The 25,494-nt window shown below is 40.0% G+C and overlaps 2 protein-coding genes across 4 annotated transcripts in view; one reads left to right on the plus strand and one right to left on the minus strand.

Annotated features, from left to right (window-relative positions):
• Positions 1-25,494, plus strand: part of dpy19l3 (dpy-19 like C-mannosyltransferase 3) — a 616,246-nt gene that overhangs the window by 252,372 nt on the left and 338,380 nt on the right. The window lies entirely within an intron of this gene.
• si:ch211-186j3.6 (neural-cadherin) overlaps positions 1-25,494 on the minus strand; it is a 369,843-nt gene that overhangs the window by 172,882 nt on the left and 171,467 nt on the right. For both annotated transcript variants that reach the window (XM_031290668.2, XM_035999800.1), the window contains exons 12-15: positions 24,826-24,993; positions 22,203-22,452; positions 16,539-16,666; positions 15,626-15,812 (exon numbers count right to left, since the gene is read on the minus strand). In XM_031290668.2, the coding sequence (XP_031146528.2) occupies positions 15,626-15,812; positions 16,539-16,666; positions 22,203-22,452; positions 24,826-24,993 (733 nt within the window). The remainder of the gene's footprint in view (positions 1-15,625; positions 15,813-16,538; positions 16,667-22,202; positions 22,453-24,825; positions 24,994-25,494) is intronic.

Raw genomic sequence — 25,494 nt, forward strand, 5'->3', positions numbered from 1 at the left:
GTAGCCTACATTTACGGTAGCTAGCTAACAGTAGACTACAGAGAAAGTGTGATATTTTTACGTCCGTTTCAGAGCGTGTACAAAAAGCCGTCTATCAGCAGTGATAGTAGAGTGCATGTCCGAGAATAACGCGGACACGCGCTTCACACCGCGAGTGGGCAGGTGCGCCACTCGGCAGAAAAGGGAGAAAGAAAAAAGTGTCTGCCACTGTCCGGAGCGACAGAGGGAAAATATTTCAGTCGGAACCGAAATGAGGAACCGAAATTTGCGTTCTAATCCGGTCCGAATACTACCGTTGGCGTAGGAAACGGATCCATAGTGGAACCGGGTTTCGGTACCCAACCCTAGTCAAATGCAGCGAATATTATCATGCCTTGATTCTTGTACGTCTTCCTTTCTTTTTCTTTGAATAGTTTTTTCAGATGACATGATGAGGGTTTGCACCTTGTGGTGTTTGAGTAATGTTTTAATGTTGACACAAGCTATGTTCGTATAGTCTTTAATGACGTTCCACTTCCGGAATTGCTCCGTTGCCGCTGGAAAAATCCGCTGGATTTCACTCATTTCGGCCGGATGTCTGTCACCTTCTGCTTTCTTTGTGTTGGCGTTCTAAACTCTGCTCCTCAGATCTCTGCAGGGTAAATCCAGACAGCTAGCTAGACTATCTGTCCAATCTGAGTTTTCTGTTACACGACTAAAACTACTTTTCACCGTGCACATGTTCCACCAAAACAAGTTCGTTCCTGAGGCTATTTTGCAGCGGCACTGTGGCTCCACTCGGTGCTTAGCCCCGCCCGAGACGATTATGATTGGTTTAAAGAAATGCCAATAAACCAGAGCACGTTTTTCCTCCCATCCCGGAATGCTGTGTGGACTAGCCAGACCTTCCTCCGCAGCTCTGTGGAGGAAGCGAATTTGATGCAGTGTTACATAAAAAACAAGAAGGGCACTCATAGCTTAGACCTCCGCCAAGGCTTGCCCTATCTCAAAATGTTAATGCAGTGTGAATTATTTCAGTCGGGAAATCATTTTTCAGATTATTTTGTCACCACATGAATGCAGCACAAATGCCCTATCTCACAATGTTAACGAAAGTGAAAAGTAATTTGTGTACCTGCCCCGTGATTCAGATCCGCTCTGAAATGTAATGGGTTCTTCTGTTGCCCATGCTACACCCTTCCACTAACTTTCATGCCATTTCGTCCTTTCGTGTCGAGGCAAAACTCCAATCACACTGCAAAACTAGGCAGCGAAACAAGGTTATGTTACTGCATTGTCTATTTCTCGACTCACATGTTTTCAGAAACACATTTCAGTGTACTGTTTAGCTGTAAAATGAGAATGTTTGTGACCCGGCCTTCATGTTGAAAACGGACATGGGGAGGACAGAGAGGGACGCGGGAGGACAGTGAGGGACGCGGGGAAGACAGGGAGGGATACGGGAGGACAGGGAGGGACAAGGGGAGGACAGAGAGGGACGCGGGAGGACAGAGAGGGACGCGGGAGGACAGTGAGAGACGCGGGGAAGACAGGGAGGGATACGGGAGGACAGGGAGGGACAAGGGGAGGACAGAGAGGGACGCGGGAGGAAAGGGAGGAAAACAGAAATATAGCACAGTGTTAACACTGTTATGTTTTGTTAATTACAGTCGAAAGCATATGCACAGTTTTGTAAATATTTTAAACAAAGTAGTCCACTGATTCCTGAGTTGATGATAGGAATCTGAAATGCCTGGTGGAAAAAAAATGGTGGGAGGGGAGACAGAATGCACCTCAGTTAAAGTGATCAGAGTTTTATGTTTTGGAAAAAAATACTTAAAGGTGCTGTAGGTAGGATTGTGAAGGTCCAGGACTTAGCCAAAGAATTTGAACATCGACAACTTCTCAGTCCCTCCCCCCCTTTCTGCTAGAGGCCAAAACGGTCTCCTAAGCCCCTCCCCCCACAAGGGAGAATGAATGTGTGTGCATGAGCAGTGATTGACACGCAGTTAGACACCCCCCCCCACCCCCGGCCCTGATTGGTGCATCTGAACAGGGAGTGGTGGATTTTTGCAAATCGCACTACAGGCTGTAGGTGGAGCCAGAGGAGCCGGATTTTCTTTTTAAATGAACTGCTTTATGTAGTCCTACTCAAACATAGGGTCAGTTTCAGCAAATATGACAGAAAGTTAGTTTTATAAGTCTTACCTACTGCATCTTTAAGAAGGTACTTCAATTATGAAGCTTCAGGTCAGTATTGAGGCACAGGTTAAGTATCCTCACATAACCAAAGCCACATTAAATGCAGGTGAGCACTCAATCAATACTAGTAATAGAATAAATAAAAGTAATAAAAGTGATGAGAGCTGGCCGCCCTGCTTTCTACAACTATCAATTATCTGGTTGCAATCTCTTGGTGAGAACTGTAGCAAAGGGTTCAAAACTCTATCCCACCATAAGTATTTTTCACCTGAGCCAAATTTGACATGCTGAAATTCATCCAGTGAAATCATGTGAACATTATGCTGGTGGGTCAGAAAAGATGATATTATGATATTAATAAGAGCTTACAACCATTGTTGAATGGATTAAAGAAAATATTAAAGTATTTTTTCTGTGAAGTTCCCCTTACAGTTGGAACTTTAATGAACAATATACAGAAGCATGCAAGCTGTTTTAGCAGTTAAGTACACAAATATATTTTAAAGTTGGCTTCAATCAATCCAAATAGAAATATATTGTAAAATATGAATGAATGGCCTAAGAAGTAATAACAATGAGAAGGCCTGGCACTAGAAGCAAGGACATGATGTCATAACGGTTACCTCCACCAAGGAGGTCATGTTTTCGGCTCGGTTTGTTGGTTTGGTTGTTGATTTGATTGCCTGTCAGCAGGATTACAGAAAAGCTACTGGCTCAATTTTCATGAAACATGGTTGAAGGGTGTAGCACGGGCCAAGAAGGAACCCATTCCATTTTGGAGCGGATCCAAATCATACACAAACTATTTTTCACTTCCGTTAACATTGGGCATTTGTGATGCATCCATGTGGTATATAATACATAATGTGGAATAATTGGAAAAATGAGTTCCCGATCATATTTCATGGCTCACCTGATATGTTTCCTTTGCTCTTCGTTGTACTGGAAACAGCTATAACCGTGAGGTTTAAACGCTCTGAGCAATAAAATACAACACTTCTTCGTCTTTGTAGTGTCCAACAACTTCCCAACTTTAGGAATGGGACCCTCCAAGGAGCACGTGAATGCACCATTGGCCTTGGCAGAGGCTTGCACTCTCAGATTCTCTCCTAGTTATCTATAATTTAAGCTTGGTTATGTAAAGAGGTTCACCAGGAGGTAAAATTAAAAGTGCTGGTACTTGATACCGGGGAGTGGCAGCCCGATTAAAGCAATGGTCACAAGTATCCAGAAAAGATTTTCAGACTGCAACCATTTAATAGTCAAAAGTATTTCTTACTAGATCAGAGCTATGAGAGCTGAATTCGATCAACTTTAACAAAAGGAAGCTGAATAGGAGGGGAAAGAACAGCCTTTGATTTGACAAGCGTCGGGGGATAAATCAGATTTATATAAATTCTATCATTTTAAAATGAATTATTAATGATCTTTGGATAATATGTAAAAAAAAAAAAAAAGAAAATCCCCCATTTCATCAGCGATTGAGGGGATCATTTTGGTATTCTGCCTTCTTTTTAATGAGAAACACAACATGCCACCCTGGTATGTTGCCATGCTTTTATAAATCGTGTTTTTAATTTCTGTATTTTTTATGTTTGCTTCAGAGTAAAAGTTTTAAGCTGTTCAAAATGTGGAGAGATATTTTTTGTTACAGGTTTAACTGATTGAAGAGTAAAATTCAGTCACACCACAGTGAAATTATTTCCCTATGGAAATCGTTATATCAGAGATCAGATCAGAGACAACAATTGCAATTACATGTACTCTTATTTTCATTTTATTTATTAATATTGTATTTTAGTATTTCATTTGTTGTATTTCATCTTGTCGTGCAGCACTTTATAACACTGTTTTAAAAAAGTGATGCTATATGAATTAATTTTATTATTATTACTATTCGCTGAGTGTTTTAATGTGTGAATCTGTGTTAAATATCTGTTAATTTGCCTGTCACCCCTCCTTCTTCATGGCACCTCATTCAATATTCATAACACAGAAAAGATAAAATAAAATAACTCCCACAGCTTCAGTGCAGTCTCTGCTCTGCTTAATATTTAACTTCTGTTTATATTGCCACAAATGTCACAGTGAGCCAAACCTAGAGAGAGGACCTGTTAAGAATCTATGATCAAATGTAGAGCTGCAACGATTAATCGATTAGTTGTCAACTCTTCAATTAATCACCAACTATTTTGTGGACAAAACAAGACATTTGAGGATGTCATCTTGGGCTTTTGGGAAACACTGTCCACATTTTTCACCATTTTCTGACATTTTAGAGACCAAACAACTAATCGATTAATCGAGAAAAAAATCTTTATTTGCAGCCTTAATCAAATGTATTAAAGATATATCCTGGTCTGTCTTGCTGTTTTTTTCAACACCTCTGTCCATCCACCCATCTGCCTCAACATCTGTTCATTTCTCCGTGTCTCTCTATTCTACCGAGCATGTATGCATTTCATCTGGCAGCAAATGAGAGAGAAATGGAGAGATGGGGGAAGAGAGGGAGCGAGAGAGAGAGAGAGAGAGACACTAGATGAGAAAAATGGCCTTTGGACATTCAGTAGGGAGAGATGAGCAGATGTGGGGAAAAGACAGAAAGAGGAAAACAGAGTTTATTGCTGCCTTCAATGAAGATTTGGAGCCTTAATTGAAGTCTACAGAGCAGCTGTCTACAGCTCTCTCCCTTTTTGTGCGTGTCCTCGTTTTCAGTCAGTGTAACAGCAACCACCACCCCTATATATACTATTACAACTCTAATATCAACAGAATCTAAATCATTTCTGCAATTACATCAATCTGTTTGCATTTTTACATGAAAGCTACTAATTCCGTAAGCAGTATAATTAACTTGTTTAAAATGAACTGCAGGGATCATGTCCCAGAAAAACATCACGTAGGTAATAAAAAAATCGGACAACTTTTGAGCTGGGTGGGACATTTTGCCTTGGGTTGAATATTTATTCTTTAATTTTTTAATGCAATTGATACAACAGTGGTGAGACTGATTTCAAACCACAATGAAACACAATACAGAGAGGAAATAGACAGGTTGACAGAGTGGTGCACGGACAATAACCACACACTAGGGCTGCACGATATCAGGAAAATATCTAATTGCGATTATTTTGACTGACATTGCGATTGCGATATGATTCACGATATTGGAGGGAATGATCGTTTTTGTATCATTCTCATTTTCATTGAAAATTATTAACATTGAAAGAAAGTAAAATGATTATAGTGTGAATTTTGCGAGGATCTGTACCAAACAAAGATTTTTTTCTTTAGTCTGTAGGATACGATTTGTAGGCCGGGACGTCTCTGCAGCACCACAATACTTCATTCAGAATAGTTTGACACATATTTTGCCATTAACAAATATTGCGCCCCCTTGCGATTTGGATATTGCACTAGTCCGATTTCGATACAATTGCGATTCATTGTGCAGCCCTACCATACACTGAACATTAAAAAGACAAAAGAACACAGTGACTTCAGGAGACACAGAGGAGACCATGCTCCACTAACCGTCAGGGGGAGCGGAAGTGGAGAGGGTTCGCCAGCTTTAAAGAAAAATCACTTTTTCTGGGATTTGGGGTGTTATTTTGTGTCTCTGGTGCTTCCACACACATACAAACTTTGAAAAAAATTCCATCCATCCCAGTAAGCACACATACGTCGGCACGACGTATGCAATTGATCGCTTCGTCTGCAATTGATCGCGGGTCATAAAGAAGAATAATGAAGCATCGTTTATTGAGCGTCTGGAGGTCTTATTATGATCGCAATCTATACATCGCAGCGACGTATTAACTATGTCGGTGAGATGTATTAAAAGTTCCTCAGTTGTTCGCGGGTCATAATGAAGCGTCGTTTATTGAGCGTCTGGACGTCTTATTATAATCGCAATCTATACATCGCAGCGACGTATTAACTATGTCGGAACGATGTATTAAAAGTTCCTCAGTTGTTCACGGGTCATTTGAAAGCATCGTTTAATGAGCGTCTGGACATCTTTACTACACACACTGTTGATGTGATGGACAGTGAATCTGAATTCTGCCCAGCAACTTTTAATGTGTTAGTGTGCTATTTTCTATAATAATCTGAACTTGTGTAAATTATCTTTGAGTAGCCATATGTCTTCACGTAGTAGACAATGGCAAAATAAATCATAATGTTTTTTTGGTGAAGTGTCCCTTTGAATCATTTTTAATCATGTTAATGAGGAGTAGGCCTATGTAATAATTTATATTTATATTCACAAACAGTAGCCTATTTAATTTAATTTTCAAACCCTTTACCCTATTTATATTAGAATGAAACAGACAAATAATTAAGTTGTGTTCTATTGAAAGGATCTAGCTACATGCTAATGAGAGCTCGACTCGGCGGAAGCATAAATACTTCAGCGCGGAAGGATACATGAGTGAATCGACAGTGATCCAACTGTCAGTCTCCGTCAGTGTCGATCAAAGTCGGGAGGATGACGCTTGGACATTTAGCAACGGAGGATTTAATCACGGGCTTACTTCGTTTTGGAATAAAGGTCACTGAAGAGGAGCGAAGTAAATTCAAAGGTAAATTATGTGCATTTTTAATCTGTGTTTGTGGTGTTAATATTCAAAGTTGGAAGTTAACTTTACCGTTAGCACTAGCCAAGTTCATACTCTGTCAACATTAGCTAGCTACACTCGACATTGATGATTGCCATTATTAACGTTTACAGGTTAGTTAGTTAAAACATTAGCAGTATTATGTCCCATATTGCCATTCTACATGTTACGACATGGTACTTAGCTAGCTAACGGTACTTAGCTACAGTTGACCATCGAGATAGCTAGCTAACATTAACGTTAGCTATAAAACTACTGCGTCAGAGGAGAAAAAAACGTTTTTGCCGCCAAAAAGTCTTTTCTTCTGACTTACGTTAACTCTAGCTATAAAACGTTAGCTGGACTGCGTCAGAGGAGAACAATAAAAAGCGTCTTTGCCGCCTAAAAGTCTTTTGTTCTTAAATATATGTTAATGGTAAAGCAAAGCCATTTGGGCGGAATGTGACTATCGGTAGCCAGTGAGGGTTTGAAATGATGATTTATTCCTTATTTTGTCGTCAAACTGTCTTAGAACATTTTCGTAAAACCATGTAATGTTAACGTTAATTAACCTACAAAGACTAACGTCAAGTTACAACACCAGTCACGTTAACGTTAACTGACAGAACCGACCAACGGTTAACCAACGGTTAACCTCCCTTTCGAGTAGCTAGCTAAGCTTAACATTTAACGTTAGCTAGCTAGCTGCTGTTTTCAAAATAACCCGATTATCATTATTAATAAAAAAGTAAGATAGGCCTAACGTTACGTTATATTAATATAGTGTGTGTGTGTGTGTGTGTGTGTGTGAGAGAGAGAGAGACACACTTTTCCAGCGTCTCTAATGAGGTACGCCTAAATAATTTTTTTTTTTTTTTTTTAAGATTATTTTTTTGGGCATTTTAGGCCTTCAATAGACAGGACAGCTGAAGACATGAAAGGGAATGACATGCAGCAAAGGGCCGCACGTCGGAGTCAAACCCACGGCCGCTGCGTCGAGGAGTAAACCTCTATATATATGGGCGCCCGCTCTACCAACTGAGCTATCTGGGCACCCTACTTTGTGTTTTTATATGGATATTAGGTCCGGACCAAACGGAGGATGATAGAGAAACGTGATTGCATAATGTGCTTTTTAAATGTGGTAACGTTACATTATGCTGTTACCACAGTGGTGGTTAACATTGCTGTTTTTCTTTTCTGTATTGTACGTTAGATAATGAAGTTGACGGAGAAGCAGTGGACTATGGATTGACTGAGAGGATGGTTTCATACCTCTTTGAAGGATCGTTTAAGAAGCAAGCCAAATTCAACCGATTTGTACAGCAGTGGAAAGAAACCGTGACACTAACCGTTGAGCCTGTCCCGGTACATTCAGAGAAGGCTACAGTGGAATCAAGGTAACAGTAATGTTATGCGATTGTTATAACATTAGGCCCAAGTAGAACCATGGAAAATAACTCTATAATCTCATAGACATATAAATAATATAAAATGAAGGTTACTACTGAAGAAGTTTTTATCTGGATCTGAATTCACCTGGCTCCGGTAGTTTATGTAGTGTAACATTATGCATTAGGGTGTACACACTGTAATGCATAATCTTGCACAATCTTTGTAGTCCGAACGCAGGGGTAGAATGTAACTAAGTACAGTTACTCCAGTACTGTACTTCAGTCTAAATGTTGAGGTACTTGTACTTTACTTGAGTCTTTTCTTTTCATTCCACTTTCTACTTTTTACTCCACTACATTTATCTGTTACAGCTTTAGTTACTAGTTACTTTAGTTACTCCACTACATTCATCTGTTACAGCTTTAGTTACTAGTTACTTTAGTTACTCCACTACATTCATCTGTTACAGCTTTAGTTACTAGTTACTTTAGTTACTCCGCTACATTCATCTGTTACAGATTCATCTGTTACAGTTACTAGTTACTTTACACATTAAGATTACTGCTCACAGAACACATGTAGTTTATAAAATCTGATGTTTGATTCTAAAGTAAACTGAGATGATTAGTCCATTAAACACACAACTGGTTGGATCCTTTACACTTTCTAACATGTTTTAATGTTTAACTACATTATCCTGATAATACTTACAGACTTTTGCTTAAGTAACATTTACACTGCAGGACTTTTACTGTAACAGTATTGTTACAGTATGGTTAATTTGCCATACATTTTAAGACTATTGTTTTATTGTAAGAGTCCATGCAGGGTTTGTCTACATGTTTTTTTTCCTTATATTTGTGTTGGAGTTCATATTAAATTACTAAAGGCTCTCTTTGAAATTTAATTTTAAAATCCTATGATAATGTTGTGACATGTTTCCTGTTTCCTGTTTGTGCTGTGTTGCAGAATGAATATCTGCCGAAGATTTTAAGATGGCTTTAAGATCCTAGTACCCACAGTGCTTAGACTGACTCAAAGGAAATCTCCCCTTGTAGATCTGGCTTTGGAGGAAAGAGAGGCTGCCCTCACCGAAGATGTCCCTGGTAAGTGACTCACTGATCAGCCGTGGTCATCCCTAGTGTTGTGGAGCCATTTAAACTTAATTTCTTTTCTATTTGTCTTCAGACAAGATAAGGCCTAACCAACCAAAATACACTGTACATTCACCTAATACACTTTCTTTTATTTTTTTACTTATTTTTCAGGGATTGATTTCAGAGCTGCAATCCTGCTGTTGCCGATCCTGTTCAGGGAGAAAAATGACATTCTCATCATACTTGGAGAGGTGTGTAATTTGCGTATACTTATTTTTTGTTTACATTATTTCACGCAGAGACTGGAAGAATTATATGCATCCCTTGGATGTCTTATTTCATAATACAAAGTTTCTAGCTGTCAATACTGGGCCTTGATGTGGACATGGGGGAACGCAAAGCTAAATATGGAGAAAAAAAAATGCATGCACAGTAAGAAAGATCTCTGATTTCACAAAAAATGTTGTAGTCTTTTGATAGGCCATTAAATGATGGTTAAGGTTGTTACTTACCGGAGACGTTTTTGTGGGGGTGTATGTATGTATGTATGTGTGTGTATATATATATATATATATATATATATATATATATATATATATATATATATATATATATATATATATATATATTTGGACAGTTGTTTTTTATGAATGTTTGTGGTAGATTTCTACAATTTAACTGAGTGAATACTACTTTATGATCTCTTGCAGGATCAGCCTGGTTGTAGCGCTATCCTATTGCATGCAGAGGGAGTTTGAAAGACAACCGTTTATCTCGCCCCTCGGATTGAGCCCTGTCAATGGAGAGTTCCCAGACTCAACATCTTGATGTGGTCTGGCCAAGCCTCCAGGAAGAGCGCCAAGTCTAAAAGCCACCATGGGCTTAGTGGATAATGGTGGTACTGCACCCCATGGCCCAGAAAGACTTTTCACATAGACTTTGCAATGGTTAAAGAAACGTCTATATTTCACCGGATAATTTGTTTCGGGGTATATCAACTTACCAGCCCGAACACTGAAAGGGTCCTTGGTTAAAACGTTACGTTTTTAACATTTTTAACATTCACTAGAAGCGAATCCAGAATTATTAAATTTTTTAAATATATATATTCCACTAAGTTAAACCAGTCTCTTATTCACTTGCTGTGCAGAAACCATTCTATACCATTTTACCTCTATAGAAAACTGAGAAGACTTGATAAAACAAAATAAATAGTATGATAATAATTCGAATCGAACGATTTTATTACAGCAGCAGTAATGAGGAACCCGGTCCTCCAGGCGCCGACGGAAGCGGAGGCCGAGAAGGCCATCAAAGAGTTTCTCCTAGATAATTCTTTATTTTAATGTTTAATGTTTTAATATTTGTTAATGTTTTTTATGTTTATTGATTAATTATATAGTTCAAAATAAATGTTTGTTCAGCAAAAAGTGAGAAGTTTACTGGTCTTGTTTATACCAGCGATCCTACAGAGTGATTTAAGATGTTTTCAAGTAATTAGGTTAATAATTGTTTGTCATCTTCTAGACTATGATTTCTACAGATTAGACTGGTATTATTGGACTGTAGCTATAGTTTATTATAAAGTAGTAGTAGTTATAGCAGTAAAATGTTAATTATGCCCCCTATCTAAAATATTCTCGGTGTACTAAGGTAAGTAATTTGTAATTTATTTTATCAACATTTAAAGAGTAAAGGTATGTTAGGATAACATATACGGTATGTAGCGCCTGACATCTGCAGACTGTATAAATGATATCTTGTGGATGTAGAGCCTGACATCTGTACTATTTATAACAGGAAGATGACCACATCTGTAAGATGTATAGCAGATGTTAGAACGATGTATATAAGCCTACATCTCTACAATGTATTGCATACGTTAGAACGACGTATATAAGCCTACATCTCTACGATGTATTGCATACGTTAGAACGACGTATATAAGCCTACATCTCCACGATGTATTGCATACGTTAGAACGACGTATATAAGCCTACATCTCCACGATGTATTGCATACGTTAGAACGACGTATATAAGCCTACATCTCTACGACGTATGGCATACGTTAGAACGATGTATATAAGCCTACATCTCCACGACGTATGGCATACGTTAGAACGATGTATATAAGCCTACATCTCTACGACGTATGGCATACGTTAGAACGATGTATATATGTATACGTCGCGGAGAGAGCGGCTATATGTCGCTGAAACGTAGCGCAGCGACGTCGCGGGGACGTCGTGCCAGTGAGCAAACTACCAAAATACTACATATCCCCGATGTATTTTGATTACATCGCCAATACGTCGCCACGACGTATGTGTGCTTACTGGGATGCTGTTTAGAGTGAGATACGGTTTCTGAATGTGTCCTGCCTTCAGTCTCTGGGTGAGCTGTTCAAAATCGGCACGGCTTGTGACGTCACAAGCCGAAACGAGCAGGCTAACTGCAACCATTAGCTCGTAGCGTTAGCATGCTAACGCTAATGCTAACGCTAGCATGCTACCTTGTTCTCAATAGCAAAGCACTGCTACAACACACACAAGTTCACCATAATCTACAAAAGAACTACTTCCATGTGCGCCCTCATTTAGAAGTCTCCCAGCTAATCCTGACTTGTAACTGACCGAAGTTGTAGAAACAGCCTTTCTTTTACTGTCTATGGAGCTAGCTAGCTGACATGATCTACATCTGAGCTACTGCACATATGCGAGTGCAATCAAAGATAGTACAGAAGAAGAAGAAAAGAGGTCTCACTCTGTAGCTAAAACAGAGACCAGCTGAAAAGAGGATCTGCAGCAGTGAGAGAGAGCGGTGCAGTACAACAAAAATATGGTGTTTTTTGAAAATTAAACCATGTAAACCTATTCTGGTACAACCTTAAAATACAATTATGAACCTGAAAATGAGCATAATATGGCTGCTTTAAGTTTCTGGGGACTCACATCAGTGAGGACCTTTACATGGACAATCAACTCCTCTGCCCTGGTTAAAAAGGCTCAACAGCAGCCCTACTTCTTACAGACACTGGCAAAGAACACATTGTCTGCAGAACTGCTCAGAGCCTTTCATCACTGCTCCACTGAAAGCATTTTAACTAGGGCTGTCAGCATTAACGCGTTAATCGCGATGCCATTAAGGGCCGAGCATAATGCGTTAATTTTTTTTAATCGTATTAACCGCATTCCGCTATTTATTAATTTATTTTCACTTCACTCGGCTTTGCGTCGTGCCTAACAGGCTACTATTTTGCCGTAGCCTACTTCCTCGTAACACATCCTGCTGCTGCAGGAATAGCAACGCAAATTTCGGTGTCTCATTCTGGTGCCACTGATATGTCTGCGCTTCTCTCTGATGCTCTGAAACAGACGTTACAGGAAACAGAAACATCGCTGCACATGACGCTAGTTAACGCTACACTCGACAGCAGCTAACGTTAGCCTACCGCTAGCTAGTAGCTGGATTAAACACGGTTACAATATTGACAGCTAACGCTAAACAGTGTAAAGTGTGACTGTATTTCACTGTAGAGGATTCCGACACCGGGATGTAACAATCTGCAGCTGCTGTTTTGTCGGAAAAAAAACAGACGGTGCGTTCAATGAAACTGGTAATTTACAGCATTGTGGTGCATTCAAAATTGTTGTTAATTTCAAATGGCTGACCAGATTAAATATATAACAAACAAATACAAATCTTAAAATCATGCATTCATTTGATTCCTAATCAAGATACACTGGTAAGAATGGCTTTCCATTGTTAATATGTACTTAAAAAGAGTTCTGAAATGCAAAATAATCGAATTTTAATCATGTGATAAAACATGCGATTAATCGCGATTAACTATAGAAATTCTCGATTAAGAAAATGTAATCGTTTGACAGCCCTAGTTTTAACACACCGTCTGACTGCCTGGTATGGTGATTGTACAGAGGCTGATGGGGAAAAAAATGTCTCCAGGGAGTCATAGAAACTGCGGCAAAAATCATTGGAAACACCCTGCCCTCTCTGGAGGACACCTTCAGGACTCGCTGCCTCTGCAGAGCTAACAACATCCTGGCAGATGCGACCCAGCCCTGTCATCCCCTGTTCTGTCTGTTACCCTCTGGAAGGCGCAGCAGAGCGATCAAAGCTCCAACCTCCAGACTGAAGCACAGTTTTTAATCCAAGACTCATCACTGAATTGAACAAAATCAAACATCTCCCCACCTGGGTGTCATGAACTAGATGTGCAATGATACAACCCGTGCAATACTGTTTCCATGCTTTTAAAATGCTTGTTCATATATTTATTGATTGGGATACGAGTGTATGTTAGGAGTGTATGTTGGAGTATATATTTGTGTATTTATTACTTTTATTACTTTTATATTCAGGTACGGCACAGCAAATTTCGTTGTACACAAGCTTGTGCAATGACAATAAAGTATGTTCCATTCTAATTGCTTCAACTGCTGGGTTTAAAATTCTTTAGTTAAGCGACTGCAGTATCTCATGATATATTATGATAGAAAAGTGTGTGGACAGCCCTTCCAATTAGTGGGTTCAGAACATCAAGCATGCAGCTATGCAATCTGAATGTATCAACATTAGCAGTAGAATATGTTATAATAAGGAGCTCAGTGACTTTTAATGTGGCAATGTCAAAGGAAATAATATTTCCAAAAAGTGCGTCTGTCAAATGTCTTCCCTGTCCAGTTTAGGAGCAATGACAGTTCAGCAGTGAAGTGGTAGGCCACACAAGCTCAAAGAAATGGACTGGTTTCCTTGCAGTGGCACACAAGCCTAAGATCACCATACGCAGTGGTCTCCGCAGGATTCTATTCCATAGTACGCACAAGAACCTCTCATACAGCAGCTCATATTTGCAGAAGAGTCATGCAAAGGGCCAATTACACCACACACAGCCAGCCACACATAGAAACACATGCACACATTCTTACACAATAGTACATACATAGTTTCACACATGGCTAAAATAATGTCATAATTGTAGTGACTTTCAACATAAGTAATATAGGCGTGTGAACTTGTTTCGGACGTGTTTTCTGGGCTAAAAATAAACAAAAAAATGACCAATGATCATACGCAAAGCCAAGCCTTGGTTGGACAGGTGTAAAGCACACCGTGCTGGAGCACTACAAATGTCTAGTCTGCAGTAATGAATGATGTGTCACTACTTGGAAAGCAGGGTTTGACATAATTAGGTCAGGAGAACATAAAGGCACATCCTGCCTGAATGCACAGTGCCAACTGTTGGGTGTCGGGAGAATAATGGTCCAGGGCAGTTTTAAGGGAAATCTTAATGCTCCAGCATATGATATGGTATTCTAGACAATGGTGTTCATCTAGCTCTGTAGCAACAGTTTGAGTTGCTATTCTAACATGACAATGACACAAAACCAGGTCGGGAAAAAAAAAATAATTTTTGTGTGTGTGCGTGCGTGCCAGGACCCTGACCTAAACCCCATCCAACACTTTTGGAGTGAAGTGCAATGCCGACTGCGAGCCAGGCCTTATCCCCTAACATCAGTGGCCGACCTCACTGATACTCCTGAATGGGAGCAAATCCCTGAAGACAGGTTCCTGAATCAGGTGGAAAGCCTTGCGAGAGGAGTGGGGGCTGTGACAGCAGCTGTATAAGCATCTAATAAGATGTTCAACACATCACATATGGGTGTGATGTTCATGTGTCCACATACGTTTTGGCTTGCCTTTTTGAGCTATTGTCACATATTTGTGGAGTACAGGAAAAAAACTATTGGGGGTGATTAAGGTAACCCACAGTTTCACCTCTGTGTACTGCAGCCACTCTTTATCACTAAGTACCAGTTACACCTAGCTACATCATAACAGCTTTTACAACTGCAGTTCTTAACACTAGGGCACCAGACATTAACCAGACGTGATAGATGTTTAAACAGAACCATCTGAGAACCCTTCATCGGAAACTGGCGCTTTAAAAAAAACAACCTGGCAGGTGATTGGATGAACCATCTGTCTATCACATCCGCCATTGTAGTTTTGGACGAACAGTTGCGGCCGTCACACACGCACCTAAACCACGCCCGTAGCTGCAGGTAGCCCCTCACAGGACGCTGATTGGTGCGGTAAGTTGGTAGCTCAGATACAAACGCATTACTTGAAGACTGACAAGATGGATTTTTGTGTGATATGTGATCCCGTGATTCTGGCATGATCTCGTGATCTCGCGAGAATCCAGCTGCCGTGCAAGGTAAAGGAGACGTAACAATACTGGACAAACTGCAACAACACCTCAGCAACCAGAACTTAACCATCAATTCAGTCGCAGGTTGTTCAGTGCAGTGTCAGCCTCACTCACCAGAGTTGGGCTGTCCATGTTTGCCAGGCCGCGCTGACTCCCAGCCATCCACAGACTGAACCTCCAACAGGTAGGAGCTTTTGGTCTCACGGTCAAACACAGTCTGGGAGAAGATGAATCCCAGTTCTGGGTCAATACGGAAATACTGGTGGTCCCCACTACGATCCTCCAGCAGGGAGTAGGAGATCTGGGTGGTGGTTGAGGCAGACAAAAATAGATATAGGGGGTCAGGTTTTAGTTTAGTTTGGTTTTTATAAGGATCCCCATTAGCGGACGCCTAGGTGACCAGCTAGTCTTCCTGGGGTCCAAAAAAAAACATTAAATCAGACAATATTAAAACATTTCATGACACGTAACGGAAAAGAAAAGAAACATAAACTCTAACAAGTATAAAACAAAATAACAAGGAAAACACAAGAAAAAAATGTATCTAAAAAACATTACATGACACTATATTACACAACATGACGTTGTGAGGTTTAGAATTAACATCTAGCTAGCTCACAAGGACAAAGGGGAACAAATATGTATTACAACAAAAGAAAATAAGATATAAAACCTGAAGATAAAGATTTTAAGTAAAGGTGAGATTTAAGATCCTTTTTTAAAAACTTGCCTTTACTTTGATAAAATGTATGCTACTTGGGAGATTACTCCATGAAAAAAAAATCTCTGCATATGACAGATTTTTAGGTAAAGGTGCTAAAACACTGTTAAACGACTTATTTACACAGCAAGGAAGAACACATTTTAAATCATCAAAAAAAGAGGCTGACTAAAAAAATTAGTGAGTGCATGTATTCAAAAGGAACTGAGTTCCAAACATCACTTTCAACTGACTGTGTGTGTGTGTGTGTGTGTGTGTGTGTGTGTGTGTGTGTGTGTGTGCGTGACTGCGCGTGTGTGTTTTCACCTTGCCATTGAGACCCAAGTCGAGGTCATTGGCTAAAACCTGGAAAACCAAAGTTCCGGATTCTGCGCCTTCAGTGACCGAGGCCTCGTAGATAGAGGAAGTGAAAAATGGGACGTTGTCATTGACATCTAGAGAAGGAAGAGGATAGGAAGAGAGAGTGTTATGTTTGCGTTGTGTAGCATTTATTAAATGTCTACAATGTAGGTTATTTATCTAGACTAGGTTTCAGAAGATTTAGATAAGTAGGAGGTAGTGCAGTGAAACAATAACCGTAACGACACAATTATTAAAGAAAGAATGAAAATATTTATATATTTGTGGGCATGAATGGTATACAGCATGAATATAAAACCTAGGGTGCACCCTCTAAGGTGTTCATATAGTGTATACAATGAAAATGAAATAAATAAAATACAATATTCAAAAGTGTTTCTTTACAAGGGTCTCGCCCTTGTCTTTAGTCCATGGCATAAAATAAAATAAAATACCGTCCTTTAAGATTTTGTAGCTCTAGTTGGGTGGCTCACCATCAAACTTCAAATCTTTCCTAGGAACCCAAAAAACCTGACGAAAATCCCACATAACGAAAATCCCTCAAGGCTCTCTGGCAGCGGTACAGTTCCCAACGTACTTTTCCAAGTGTTTAGATGACATATGCATTTATATTTAGATGTTAATGTCCCTGTTATCTCCTCGCATCGGCCGCTAACAGGCTGGCTGTGTGCTGCGTGTGTGGTAGAGAAGCATCCGCTGTCACCTATCAATCAAGGCGGGATCAACTCTTGAACCAATGTTTTAATTGGTTCATAATAACTACATGCATTTATAATAGATTAAGTTTTATTTTATTATAGTATAATAATAATATAATATATTCATATTTATTTCCATAATTTTTCTAGTGGGCTACAGTTGCGTATGTGGTGGATTTGATAAAACCGTCATAGATGATTGATGGGCCCAAATTGCCTGCAGCACTAAGTGGTAACAACCATCTAGAAATCTACATACCTGCTTATTACCAACAAGTGGTTGTTAGTAGCACAATTATCAATACAATCAATAAGTCTTCTTTTTTTAAAGTAATATGTCAAGTAATATGTTTTATATTAGATAAAGCTCCCGAGAATCACTTGAGCACAATCTTGGATACTCAAAGGATATGCATTATTTCTAATGCCCTGCGTTCTTCTCGCTCAGTTTAGCCACATTTGTGAATATCATTTAAGGGTTATTGCAGTTCAATTAGCTTCTTTCGCTAACACTTAGTGCCTTTTGGAATAATACCACTTATTTGCCACTTATCGTAGATCATTTACCCTCTTAGTACAAGTGTCCAAATGGTTGTGTAAAGGCAAGTCTGCCTTTGGATCAGAATGCATCAGCATGGTTTCACATTGAGTAACAACAAATGCACAGACCATATATGTATCTAGCTGCAGTGCGTTGACATCTGTTGCATTTTAGAATTCAATTTTAGATTCTGTTATTTACATTGAAAACCAAGGTCATGGTTTGGATCCCTTGTACATTTCTGATCTTTTAACCCCATATTCTGTAAGCAGACTTTTCAGATGTGTTGATAGAAAGCTTTCAGAAGTTCTGCAGTCTGGCTCAAAACAAAGGGAGATCGTGCTGCTGCTGTTTAATCTCCGATACATTGGAACAGCTTTCACATCAGCACAAGGTCGGCTGAGTCAGTGCTGTGTGGAAAAAAACTTTTAAAAGGCTTTCAATTTGTCAGGGATGGACCGATTTATTGGTAGAACATCAGTATCGGCCGATATTCGCCTCGTTCACTGCCAAATAAGATGACATTCACCGATGGCAGTGGCCAATGTTTATGTGTTGTTTTTTTTGCAGTCTGACAGTTTGAACAGTCCGCTTGCATCTACTGCTACTGCAGCTGCTGATTAAGAAAAGAAGTCACTGACTGGAAACGACGTGGGCATGACTTAAGAAGTCAAGGGGTGCCGTGTCCATGTGTGGTTGTTTAAAGTAAAACATGTTGGCCCTGTGGGAGTATTTAACACCGTGTCGGAGACAGATCAGTGACATAAACCACCACCAGCAAGACGCAGTCCTTGATAACCACAGCATTGGAGGAGATCATAACATTAGCATACCAATGAATCGGTGCATCCCTACTATTTGTAACTGGAATTTATAACTATTTTGAATTGCTACTTTCAAGTGGAAAAGAAAAGAACTTTGAAACTGTTTTTTGGAGAAGTCCTGTACAGATACAGGTTCCTACTACTCATACTACTACTGCTACTACTGCTGCTATTACTACTAGTACTACTACTACTTACTCACACTTCTGCAAAATCCCTAAGCCAAAGAAGCACTACAAAAGTTAGCTTTTGCCAGGACACAGAAACGTATCATCTGGCAAGGAACGGCTTCGGCATGTTCAAGTGCACCTTCCTAGTGGATTTCTTTGTAATGTGAAATCCATATTTCTTCTGTTTACCTTGCAACCATTGTAACAAAAGACCAAATAATTGTCTTTGCAATAACTTTCCAGAGTTGTAAAATCCTGCCTCAGAGTATTGTAAACTGCTGAGTAGAGTTTTGGTGTCTAGTGAGCCTTTAAACTCTTTTACCTGTTCCTAAAACTGAACTTCCTGGATCATATTTCTTGTCTCACCGGTACCTGAAGCAACCGCCCACCAACTCAGCACTTTGAGTTGTTTTAATGCAGGGATGTTTGCAGTCTGAACGCCCACTAAGTTTAACTGCATCAACTATGTGCCCATTGAAATTCCTTTTAAATCAATAACTTTCTTTTTTTCCTGAAGTTTTCTTAAAGGTGAATTTGTAGGTAGTGAATAAAGAAAGAAAGATTAACAAATTGGCAGTAAATATGCTGCTTATTGTTGCTGCATATTGGCCTTCAGAGCAGCTGCTGTCCTCCTTATGATGTTGCCATGAAGCATTCTGGACTGGGGTTGATTTGGACCTTAATCAAGAAGCAAGCTGGCAGCTATTGGAATAAAGGAGGAAATCTATATCCCCTTCATATTCTGTTTAGATCTGGATATTGGATGATAAGAATTCATCCTAGTTTTCAACATTTGTTTCGTGGGATATATGGAAACATGGGAAACAAGTACATTGTAAGAGATCAGCATTAGCACCATGGTGGCTCGCTTGCCAGCTTATTGATTTAGACAGACATATTCAATTTTTTGTGGGGTCATTTTTCCAAGCCCTGTTAGCATCAAGATCAAAGCATTTACTGTATTAGGCCAATAAAAATGGACAAAATGTCCCTTTTCTTACAACAGTTACATTGAACCATAACAAGTTTGCCTGAAAAGCAGAAACCTTGAACATAGTTGATTTAAGGCCAAAAGCATTACAGAAATGTCTTGAATAGAGCAACACATTGTATTAATTGTACCGCTGCTCCGTGTGCCATTTTTTCCAACCCTTTCTTCTGGGTAAATGTCTTAATCTATGAATTAAAAATGGGGTCTTAAATCCATTACAGACCTCCCTCCCTTCCTCAGCCGCAATGCCTCTGGAGGAGTCAAAGAACTTTCTTATTAAGACAGATAAGCGAGAGGAGGGGCGAGCGAAAGGAGGAGAAGGGGATGTTAGAAGAGGGACATAAAAGGGACGCAAGAGAAGGGAGAGGGTCTGTGTGAATTAATTATTTCTCACTGGATTAGAACCAATGTGATAGAATGGGGTATGTGTGCATGTGTGTGTGTGTGTGTGTGTGTGTGTGTGTGTTACAGGGGGATTAAATGCAGGCGAGTCTGGGACATGTGGGGTAGGCAGAGTTATTTTGAGGAGCAAGGTCTGGGACTAGCAATGACGACTTAAACCTAGTTACCAATGGCTGAGTATTAACTGAAACAGAGTTACACCAAACTAAAGTAATTATACTTAGAAGTACCATACAATAATGACAGACATGAAAGAACGACATGAGAGTGACTAGAACAGGAGTCCCGGCTGGAATTTCTTTGCAGAGGATGTCTGTACGTCTGTGCGTCTGTCTTTGAAATATCCACTGAACCTTTCATCCAATCTACTTCACACTTAGTTCCCTGGGTACCCAATGAACTTGGGGTTTGGATTTTGAAGCAATTTGGACAGCACTGGATAATGGATATTAAAAATAAAAATAAACGGCCGAACAATAAGCTGCTGGTGCAGCACGCAGCAGACTGTTGACACACTCTGGACAGCAGCGGGGGTGGGGGAGGTTTACCGGCTTTGACTGCGGTTCACTTTTTCCTCCTTGTAACGTAACATGATTGCTGGATGTAACAAGCAAACTTTTCTTCACGTTCCTGGAGCACGAGTGGACAGCTGACAGGACCATGGCAACTGTTGTGTTGAATAAGGTTGGAAAAAAGGCGCTAGCTTTTACGTGTCTATTATTTCGCTAAGCGGCAAACTAAGTGGTTTGCGGTCCTTCTGTAAGTAATTTTGGGGTACTATTTGGTTTTAGAGAATTGTAAAAGCAGCAATACCACAGGCCAAGAAATCGGCCCGTTCCAAACAGGCACATGGTCAATGGGCACTGTACTAGATTATATTAAAACAGAGCAGTCAAAGTACATTTTTCAAGGCTTTTCAAAGATTGTGAATCGCCGCAACTGCGAAAGGTCCTTGAGCATACCGTCATAAATGTACACCACAAATATCAGGCTGATTGGTTAGAAGTATGCCACACACACGCACACGCGCGCACACACACACACACACACACACACACACACACACACACACACACAACACACAACACACACAACAAACACACACAGGTCACTGGATACTTTGTTTCAAACTAAATAGTTCCAAGAGTAAGCACTTGTAAAATGTGAAGATCTCGGTTTCGAAATTGTAATGTTAGGTGAAGGTAGTAGCGAGTACTATGTTATCAAGCCCCTGCCTCCCTAGCCAGCTCTATTAAAACATTCAGACAGCCCGAAGACAAAGTGCATTGACAGACAATGTTAAAACATCTATCACACCAGCATTGTTCACCCACCGCTTACAAGAATTTGCAGGATTACATGTACACTTCCCTAGTATATTTGGTGTTTTGGTAACAGGCTCGTCAAGGCACAGAAGAAAAGAGCGGGATACAGTGAATGATTTCTGATTCTGAGCACTTTAATAATAATGACTTGATGAACAAAACTTTGGTCAAAATATAAGACAGTTATGTGTCTCATTTGAATTTCAAGGACTTTTAAAGCACTTGGTTACATAAAAGGGGCTATTTTTTTAAGATATCCCAATACTTGATTTCCCCCCCTCAAAATTCAAGCACTTCAAGCACCTTGTGCGAACCCTGTGATAATGTGTGTCAATAACATGTTCTGGGATTGCACTTTTGTAATATATGCGCTGCCAGAGCCTAACTGGGTCCTTCTGCTAGACCTTAACTGGGTCCTGAAGCCATTCAGTTTTTTTTAAAAAGGCATAGTGCCCGATGCTGCTCGACTGTTTTTATTATTTATGTTCTAAAAAGTCCATTAGGCCTATCTTGTGAATTCATCAGGTAAAATATTTCCTATTCTTCCATTAGCTTATAGCTCAGCCATCAAACAATGAATCATCAACTGCCCAGTTCCATCAAGTCTGTCGCCAGCGCGGAGGCATAATGAAAACAAAAAAACTATTAAGAAGACGCACCTGTGACATTGATGTAGACCGTGGTGAAGGCCGCCAACGGTACAGCGGCGACATTCTGAGCTCGAACCCGCAGCATGAAGTTTCTGGTGGTCTCGTAGTCCAGGGGCTCTGCCACAAGGATGGAGGCCGAACCATCCTCTCGGTTGGGGGTCAAGTAGAAGCGAACAGGCATATTGGTCTCTGGGACCATGCCGTCCTCCAAGTTGTAAGTTACTCTGGGATCCCCAAGAGGGGAGGTGGCTTTGATGGTCTGTTTAAAACAAAAAATATGATATATCAATATGATAGCTCATTTGTGGGACTTTTAGTAATGGTCTCCAGCCAGTACTGGTCCCGGTGTAAAGCCATGTCAGTTGTTGTAGACGACATGATGTAACACTACAAAAGACAGATACTCTCACTTCCTGGGAGTTGGTCATCTTACCCAATAAGTGAAGAAAAATGTAAACCCAATATAGCCCCCTTGTCAGCAGCAGGTAGGTTTTTTATGTGTCCATGCTAACATATGGGCATACACTTCATCATTTAAACATGGGCAATTACTTTATGTAGTTGTCCTGTCTTACATTTAGAATCAATTGATTATGATTACTTTGTGTGTACTTACTTTCTCTGTAAGTGAGAGTTGACCAACAGAATAAAATCTCACAAACAGACAGAAATATGCATTTGACAGACATTTTGTATGGTTCCATTTATCAACTGGAAATGGATCCTAAGGACAGTAACAAAAACAAGAACAGCTGCTGCTGAGCTTCAGTGGAAGTGTGCATTCTAAATAGTGGGAAATGATCTGCCCAAAGGAAAAACAAGTGTTTTATAGCGGGGATCAAAGGGAAACACACTCTTCTCTTCAATCCTTATTCTCCATAAACTAATTAGGGAGAGGACCATACAGAGCTGATGCCAAATACACCCCAATTTAAATCAAAAATGCCATTTTGGACGTGATTCGGCTTGCCTATGGGTGACCTAGCTGTATACATCCAACCTGCAAAGCATAGCAGCTACAATAATGAGACACCCTGTCTGGCATGCATAATTGGCAAACATGCCTCTACTGTATGTGCAGATTTAGGCCATAAAAACATAACATTTCCATGGTAGAGCTATTCCAACCCTCTGAGAGTCATTGCATCTTTGCATAACAGCCAAATCAACACTGAACAACCATCTCGATTAATACACTGTACTGTAGAGATTGCGCTCTCTCTCTTCACTTTCTCCCCACTCTATCAGCGCAACTCCCAAACACATTAACATGTTCATACACACATTCTCATGTAAAGTACTCTCCTCTGTCTTTTCATTTCCATATCTTGGTTTAAAAAATTCATCAGCAACTTTAATGGACTTAATTGCTTTCAAGAGATCCTTAGAAAACATGATAGTGGCATGAAAAAGGCAATGCCTCTGAATAATCAAACGCTCTTGACTTACACTGATTATGATGCCTTATCAATGGTATTAAAGGTGTTTCTGAAGGTCTGCATTTTTCCGTAACTGAGGTTCCTAAACATGTAGCTCCCCTGACATCACACACATGTGTTACACTCTTCTTTTGCTCACCATTGACTAAGATTGACTGGAAATTTGGTATTTAAAATCAAATGTACTCAATCATTCAAAAGACTGTTATGATATCAGTTTAGTGTCTTTAGAGAAGTGGGCGCGGTTAGCTGATTGACAGGGACAGACTGACATGTCACATGAGGAGGGCGTGTATGTGTGATGCTGATTTAGCCCAGGCCAAACCGGCAGGTGTGGAGATGCAGGTGGAGATGGTTTCTGGCTGGAGACAATCATGGAAGTGGCACGCTGATGGCTTCAAACCACACGCTTTCTTCACAGAGAACACTACTGAGGAAAGTAGGCTGAAGGACTATTTTTGTTTTCCCACAACATTTGTGAATGCACCTTTTAAAACCTGAACTACAACACACCAAGGAGCGGACTCGCGGAGAAGTCAACGAGGGACGCTGAAAAGCCGACCTAGAGCGGAGGTCGTCTCGAGTATTAGTGGTACTTGTGAGTGGATGCATTTCTGCATGCAACTGATTACATGTTCCCTCTGGTTTCTTGTGCCTATTTATATGTCAGCGTGAACATACTGTGAGTATGGATGCCTGCTGTTTTCCTGTGACTTGGACTATTTTATGTATATGCTGCACATTTCTTACTTTAATTGATTCTGGATTATTGCTGCACTGTAGCTGTGCTATAATTGTATTTCTGTTTTGTGTGTATTACTTTGTCTATTTGTATATCTTATTTATTTCATCTATTTTAATACATCATATTTTATTGTGTTTTAGCTCTAGAGCATTTTTTTTCCTCATGTAAAGCACTTCTAAGTAACACTACACTACACTGATAAACGTGCTATTAACTTTCCCCACTCAGATTTATCCGGTCCGGGGATATAACCCGCCACAAGCCTGCTTCTCTACCTTTTAGGCCACCACTGCCCCCTTGTTGGTAAGATGCAATATAAAAGAAATGCCTTGCATATTTTTACGTGTTAAAATGTACAAATGCGTAACATTTGTTAGAAATGCACCCGTATGTGTTTTTGCATCTGCTTCCTATGTGTGCCAACTGCCACCCCCCCGCCCCAATGTACCACGATGGGTGTGTCTCGGACGGTGTTTTCTGGTATGACCACGCTGTAGCTGTCCTTGTCCCACTGTGGAGGCTGGTTCTTCACGTTGGTGATGGTGACGGCCAGCTCCACTGAACTGCTGAGGTTCCCCCCGTCTGTTGCCACAATTTCCCTGGTGATGTATGTCCTCTGTGGCAAAAAAAAAGTCCACACAGATGAATAGAAGAGGAGAGAAGATCACTTGATGGTGTGTTCTTGTGTTGCAGATTAGTGTGACACAATGATAATTATAGCTTCCTTAAAGACGATAAACATTGTGAATCAAGATCACACAGATTTCAGCCAGCAATCCATTTTCCACACTTCTGTGCAGGGACAAACTGACTGCAGGCTGCATTTGGGTAAAAACCAACATACTTTAAAATAATTGTATTGATTGAAAGGCATGGCCCACTGTAGAGGAGCAGAGTTCTGTAACCCTTACAAGAGTAATTAGCTTTAGTCACTGCAATCAGGGAAATTATCCATTTAAGTAACTAAAGTAGGGAGTCTGTACTCCCAGTTTGGGTTAATTGGCGTATGTTGAAGAACAAAAACAAACTATAATGTCACAAGATATAACATTATTTTGTTGAAGGGCTTCTGCTTTATGCACAATGTAATGAAGGTTATTTACACATTCTGCCCCTT

This window comes from Sander lucioperca, chromosome 3 (assembly GCF_008315115.2).
Source record: "Sander lucioperca isolate FBNREF2018 chromosome 3, SLUC_FBN_1.2, whole genome shotgun sequence".
Taxonomy (NCBI): Eukaryota; Metazoa; Chordata; class Actinopteri; order Perciformes; family Percidae; genus Sander; species Sander lucioperca.